At 29.7% G+C, this 7,575-nt stretch overlaps 1 protein-coding gene across 1 annotated transcript; it reads left to right on the top strand.

Moving 5' to 3' along the window:
• The first annotated feature begins 141 nt into the window (after window positions 1-141).
• LOC112685936 (integral membrane protein DGCR2/IDD-like) lies at window positions 142-4,630 on the top strand. The gene is made up of 3 exons (XM_025557997.1): window positions 142-295; window positions 388-623; window positions 4,366-4,630. Exons 1-3 carry the CDS (start codon window positions 223-225, stop codon window positions 4,534-4,536), a joined length of 480 nt encoding a protein of 159 aa, XP_025413782.1. The 5' UTR covers window positions 142-222; the 3' UTR covers window positions 4,537-4,630.
• The last annotated feature ends 2,945 nt before the right edge of the window (window positions 4,631-7,575 follow it).

Raw genomic sequence — 7,575 nt, 5'->3', positions numbered from 1 at the left:
CGGAGTAATCGTTTTGATACAGTATATATGCATACATAATATCACCAATTTCTATTAATCAGAATAATTATAGGTATATCACTAAATGTAATATAAATGATAATTATTTGTAATAGTCTGCAATGTAATATTGTAGCGGGAGAATAGACCATGTTGACGCCAATTGTGATGTCGCATCGTCGTGTAAACTAGTCTAGAAAAATTTCTTAAGCTTAAAACATCATGGCGTCAATCATGAGTATTTTTTGTATAGTATTTTTAACAGTTTTAAATAGTTATTTACCATGTGCTACTCGTAAGTATATTATGTTTATAGGAATATTTTTGGACATTTTTTATTTTATTTTTATTAACAGTTATTAATAATGTGTATGTTATATCTGTCAGACAGTTTAGATCCAGCAGTACCAACCTTCGGTTCAGAGTCAAGAGCAGATCCAGAACCAACCTACGATTCAGGAACAATCATCCGTATGAAAAATGACTGTCTTGACCGTTTAAATAGAACCATACCGGAATATTCTACTTTTTTACCGGTCGAAGATCCATGTGTAGAGTGTACCTGCTTAAAAGCAAAACCTGTAAAATGTCAAGTGTGGCATTGTCCGACGCCTAGCCCTAGTGTAAGTACATCGTTATAGTAATGTAATGCGTATTTTATTTAACACAGAAGATAATTTGCTTTTAGATAAAAAGCGCTTATGTTCTCAAACTGGTATTGCGAAATGTTCACACAATATTTTGAACTTAATAGAAAACTAAATTTACTATGACCGAATAAAATGTATGAAAAACGAACATTTCCAGTATCTATAGGTACTATTTATTATTCGTAAAATATATCAATAATTATATTAAAATACCTTAATAATTATAAACTATAAAGTATTTATAATATTCTAATAAATGTTTTAGATAAATGTTTAAAATCACTAAAATAAAAAATTGTACACTCTTTAAAATCAAATGTATAAGCTTTTTTTATTATTTTAGGATATGTCAAGTATCTAAATAATGTTGTTTTTAAAACTCTCTTTAAAACTGATATTCCGTGAATGTTGCTATTTTTTTCAACTATTGTAAAAACTATTACAAAATTTAAAATATCACCCTTTAAATGAACCAACCAGATAAAATGTTTAAAGAGAAAAATATAATATGGATGATCATTGCCTAAAGTTAAAATCGTGTTAATAAATATTAAATAATCTAAAAATATTATCATATATAATATTGCATATAAATCAACTACTTATTACTTTTATTGATTGTTCAATTACTATTAGTAAATTTATCATTTCAAGAACATTCGGAGACTTAAAATAATTATTATAATATTATAGAGAGGAATGTTTTAATATTTTTACCACTTAAAAAATTATTTGCTTAAAAAATAAAGAAAATAACTGTTATTGTATAATAAACGCTATAAGGATGAAATAATTCAAACTATTATTGTTGATGTTTTTTAAATTAAAACATTCCTAGTCAAATACTCTCTGTGTCTATTGAGATGTAAATAAAATTAAAAACCATTTCTTTTATTTTTCATTTTTTTTTTTACATAATAACGATAAAATAAATAATTTAATAGGTAGTATAATGGTAGAATTTAATTGTAATTTTTAAAATCACTAATTTCTCTAACGTGTTCTTGTTGTTATTTTTAAAACATTGGTCTCCCTGGCTTTTGGACTGGCGTGAACGCTCACCTACAACTACTAACCGTATATTACTACGGAGCTTTCGACAGGGACCGAGACGGCAAGCCATCCTGGCCTTATTTGGTCGTCAAGGAGACCACCAGTTCCGGGGTATCATGTCGCTCTGCGATGATGGCAGCGTACCATTTGAAGTCGAGTATCATGACTCTTCGTTTACCTTTGTCAGGTGGAGGGCTATTCTTCCTCTGTCTGTTTATGGTTACGGACAACCTTTGGTGTCTCTTACATCAACCGGTAAAGTACCTAGGTCCTCGAGAGATTCGCCACCGCCTGTATCACACAATTTCCACGGGGGGGGGGGGGGGGGTTCACCCACGAAGCTGTGTGCTATACCAACGAGCAGCTGTCACCAGGGACTTTTGCCTGGACGAAAATTTGTCCTTTAACCACTTGAGTTGCTCCCACAACAGTCACCACAAACACTAAGCCCCTCGGTGGGTATTCGACCAGGACTTGTCCCGTGGTGAATTTTCAAATAGGGCCCACACCATTCATAGTACCGTTTTTTCTCCATTTAGATGGGAATATCATCCGTGGGATGTTTCAATTATAAGGCGTCGTCAACTTTTCAGTTTCAACCATTCACCTACCTGGATTATATTACATGTATCGGGTTCTTCCCTTTTTGGGGAATCCAGGTGGACTCGCTCTGGGACGCTTGACCAGTGTGGGTTAGGCCACAGACCCCAGTTATTACATCTTTGTTTTAGGATCACCGGGCAGCCCAACTTCGCCTCCCTAAGGTATCCCTTAGAATCATCCATTTTTATCTGAGTCGTGGCTAGAATTCTCTGCTCGTCCCAGACGTATTTCCCGTAGAAGGTCTTTTGGTCCGTTCTACATAGAGCTACGGCCAGAACTCCTTTCCGCGCCCCTAACGCCGGCCACGGCTGGCCTCCCATTTAGTCACTTCTTTCGATCAATCAAGGGGTCCGATACCGATGTAATTATAATATTCGAGCGGCAAGGATGGGGTCTTCTACTCTTACTTTTTGAGAATGGAAGGTGGTTTAAATACTTTTTCGGTTTATCATATTTAAACTCAAATTACGTTCCGGACGCATTTACTAAAATAATTTCAATTGCGACATGCAACAATAAGTATGAAATTTTTAGACTAAATATTAAAAAAAATATATTGATTTCAGTGCTAATTTTGAGCTAGAGTTATGAGCTAGTGTAGACAATAACCCAAAAATAATGAACGGAGCTGAACATTTTCACATGTAATTTAAGTATTAATTGAAATTCAAGTCGATATTGATTTAAAAATTAATTGATTAAAAAAAAAAAAAAAAAACATAGGAAGAGAAATATTAAAAAACAAAATTATAAGAAACAAATATATTCTGATTAAAAATTCACAAAAATTTACATTTTAACATTTTTAATGCAAACGTGTACCGATAAATAATAAATATGTAGGTAGGTATTTTATTTTAAACTATATAAATAAATTATTTTAAAGACTTAATTATTTATTATATTTATTGTTAATTATATTATTTATTGTATCATGTTGATGACTTGATTGTAAAAATTATAAGTTATAAGTATTCAAAAAGCGATTGAAATTGATAACAGATAACGAAACAGAAACGAAAAACGATTACAATTAATATCGAATAACATAACAGAAAACAATTAACGATTGAAACATAAAAGAAATTGCCATTGAAAAATTTTTAATTTAAAATATTTATTTGTTATTATATATATATAAAAAAAAATTGTTTATAAATTATTTATTATTGTTTCAGATTTATATTGTTATTTATATTATTATTTTGATTATTTATATATGAGTTGAAAATATATTTTAAGGTGGGCGGCTGTGTTCGGTCTGATATTTCCAGGTTATTACTTTTCTGTAACATTATCTTACATTATGGGACCGCTCCGCGATTATCAATTTATTTATAAGTGTTTTTGCTTGTCGACAGTCGACTTGTATCGGGAAAAAGTTTAGTGTAAAACGCATGTTACATTGCACTTTTCAATAAAAGCTTTGATACAATTAATTTTGTGTTTGCCTAAACAATAGTATATAATATCGTAGGTATAAAAAATAAATTGCCGTATCTTATTGGTTTTGTCGCAGATTGTAAAATGTTAAATTTTTTTTTGTCACAGTTAACCATATCCCTACAAAATTAATTAGGTATGTTTTATTTTTAAAACCTATATTTAAACATATTATAATTAATAATTATTATTTATACGTATATAAATTTAAAATGGTATAAATTTTAACACTTCAAAAATCGTTTGAATTCATTAAAAATATAAATAACGTTTACGCTCTCGTTCTATTTGAAAAAGCAAGTAACGTTCGCGTGTCTTTCACAAAATATGAACGTGAACAAAGAACGACGTTCTTTCCAAACACTGAATATGATCTTATTTTGTATTTTAGTATTAAGTTATTCGTAGGTATTTTTAATTCATAAAAAGTCATGTAATAAGTATGTAAGTGTAATATATTATTTCATCCGCCAAAAACATACCAATATGCTATAAAATTTTAGAAGATGCGACAAACACACAATACGAAGCGACGATAACACTTAGTCAACATTTAAATTTATAATAAAATATATATTTACCCCACCATATACATACAAAATATTTGTGATTATAGGAAGATTGTCAAGTGGTATTTTCTTCTTTGGTCAAATGTTGTGACTTTGAGTGTAGAGATCTTAGTTCATATGAATCATTTGAACATCAGTCAGCGGATAGCATATTTAGTGACGTACCTTCAGACGACGACGACGACGACGACGACGACGACTATTATAATAATTACTAACCAATGAAGAGGAAGCTACAATGAAAACAGATAAATAAGATTAAAGAAAACAGAAACTGTTTTATGACATTTTATTAGATCAATTAACTTAAATTATATTTGTTATTTTGTATACTTGTATTTATATAATGTATTTACTTTAATTGAATATATTTATATATATATATATATATATATTTATTGTTATACCAATCATTCAAAATAAATTATATTAAAAGCATTTTTTTACGGATTATATTATAAAAATAAAATCAATGTACAAACTCAAAGTAATATGTTTTACTATTATTTTACACATAGACTTAATTAAATCACTACAATACAAATAGTGGTAGAAAAACTTATTTTTTATCAGAGTAATAAAAAGTAAAAATCTAATAAAAAAAGGTCAAAGAGTAGTAGTATTATAAATTATTGCGAAGGCATTTATTGAAGTGATATTTACACGTTATTATAATTTTATCTATTGTATAATTTTCACTTTAATTTGGGTATGTATTATTACTTATAGCAGAAAAAACGTAAATAAGCAGGCACGTTGTTTATTTCGTGACATTTAATGGATCAAAATTTAATTCCCATTCAAGTTATAAGTTTATTTAGTTATTAATTAATTTAAATTAGTTCAATTTTTGTCCAAATTAATCACTTGTGATATTTTAAATTGGAATAGAAACGTAATCTAATACTTATCGTATTTTATATGGCACTATAAAATTAAACATTAGGTATCTCCCTCATAGTAAACATTTATCTTTATGACAATTTTATATAAAATTAAATATGATAAAAACTTGCTTTAACTACCAAAATTCATAAAAAAAAAAAATATGCAAAAAATAATTAGTGGTTAAAATAAGTGATTGCCATTTAAGAAAAAAAAAGTTGTACTGCGCATGCGCGTGTATATATAAGTTAAAATAATTAAAACTCATAAAATACACATTTTTATGTTATAAAAACCAATGAAAAATAAGAATTCAAATTGCTAGGCTCTATGCAAAGATATTGAGTGTTCTCAGTTAGCATTTAAACACTATATATTTCAAGGGTACCTACAATATATTTGAGCCGTATCTTAATAAAAGATGTAAGTGTTATGTGGCAAAGTCAGCAATCTCCAAACGCAGTGATTTTTGGTAAATGTCGAAAAATTGTTTTACCTTTATTTCTTGTATTTTTCCATGATATTTTATTTTCGTTGATTGATAGTGAAGTTTGGTGTTATTTCCTGTAATCGTAGAATTTGTTAAATCTCGATAACATTAAATAATAAAGTACCTAGGGAAAATGGACTTTGTCCATTTTGCTGCGGAACCACGGAGATTGCCACTTTTGTCACAAAAACACATGGAGATTGCCTCATTAGCCACAGAAACGTAAAAAATGTATGACATGATAGAAAAGTCATGTCGATAGAAAAAGTAGGATTAGAACAGACCTTATAACCGATTAGTATTTTTTTATTAATTTAAAAACAAACAATATTTTAACACTTTTATAACATTTAAAATAACCATTCATATTTTGATTTTCTATAAAATAATATTAAAAATAGTAACAAAATAAATCTGTTGCTAGAAAACAAAAACAACCGTTTAACTATAAAATAATTCAGTACACTCTTCTTAGTTAAAAAACGAAAAAGGTATTAAGACTTAGTCTTTTAAAACTTTTAAAATAATCATACAACATATGATTTTTTTATATAGTATTAATATTTAAAAAGTAGTAACAAAATAAATGTGTTAATAGAAAACAAACATTAAACTATAAATTCCGTACAATCCTCTACATATTCGCAAATAGAGTTGCATTCGTTACTTTCTTCATGCGTTGATACCTGACGATCGAAAAAATTAATATAGTAGGTATCGCAGATTCTCTGTAGATTTTTTCCAATCGAGACCAAAGTGCTTTGTTAGTAGTTTCTTCACATCCGTAACTTTTTCTTTTTTCACTCGGGGTTGTTCATATTTTTGTATTATGTAAGGTAAAACATTTCTTAAATGGTGTTGTTTCTTAGTTATAGTTTTGTATTCACCTACGTTATGCTTGTAAACCAGTTCACCACGCACTTCACAATTTCTGCCATTTTTATGACGTCGAATAAAAAATCTTCTACACTCTTTAATTTTGAAATGTAAAGCTGATGTTTGCTAGGTAATTTTCCCAGCTGTTGCTTTGAAGTCATAGACATCGACATCGTCACCTAACGCAGTACTTTTCCGTGACGTCCTATAATAGTCCGATATACACATGGCAAAATTATTTCTTCATTTTTTTTTATTTCTTGCTCGACGTTACCAAAAACTCGATCGGGAGGCAGGAATTAATGGCCAGTAACCGGAAACACTAGTTCCACCGATTTTAATGTCTGTGGTGCATGATTCAATAACCACATGGAAATTGCTGTTATGACGATTGAATTTTTGTTTTGGCCTGGACATCCGTCCGCTATCAATCGCAAAACTTTAATATGATCGGTGAAAGTGAAATTCTGAAGTCTGTGGATTAAGGCAGAAGAAATTTCGTTGGAACCTTTCTGAAACTCTTCTTCCATCCATGTATAACACCACACAGTTTCTTTATTTAATACGTCGTTTGAACACACACACACATATATATATATATATTAATTTATTAATTGTTTTTAGAATTCTACGTTTGTTCATGTTATTATAATACTAAATAAATACTATAACTACATTTCGGACTGTCATCGACGATAAACAATTTTAGAAGTGTATGCGTGTACAATACTCCAAAACTATGCGTAATTGGTACTGTCTTCATTTTCATCGGTAACAACCCGTTTCCTGAGAAAACCACACGGTTTGCGATTTTCGTACTGGGTCTAAATTACTTTAATTTATAGATAAAGTGATGTTCGTAACACATAATTTGTGGGGCCCAGTGCGATTGCACCGCTTACCTCTTTCTAGGGCCGGCACTATGCTCGGACACACACGGCATCCCACGGGCACACGCCTATGTCCCTCTCAAGAAACTTGTTCAAGTCCTCTAACTCTGAAACAT

This window comes from Sipha flava, unplaced genomic scaffold (genome assembly GCF_003268045.1).
Source record: "Sipha flava isolate LNK unplaced genomic scaffold, YSA_version1 299_pilon_pilon, whole genome shotgun sequence".
Lineage (NCBI taxonomy): Eukaryota > Metazoa > Arthropoda > Insecta > Hemiptera > Aphididae > Sipha > Sipha flava.
The sequence above is the reverse complement of the archived record's forward strand: the minus strand, read 5'-3'. Positions and strand labels throughout refer to the sequence as shown.

Coding starts and splice junctions, on each gene's coding strand:
- LOC112685936 (XM_025557997.1), top strand. CDS start 223: ATGGCGTCAATCATGAGTATTTTTTGTATAGTATTTTTAACAGTTTTA. Junction 296..387: donor TTATTTACCATGTGCTACTC/GTAAGTATATTA, acceptor TATATCTGTCAG/ACAGTTTAGATCCAGCAGTA. Junction 624..4,365: donor GTCCGACGCCTAGCCCTAGT/GTAAGTACATCG, acceptor TTGTGATTATAG/GAAGATTGTCAAGTGGTATT.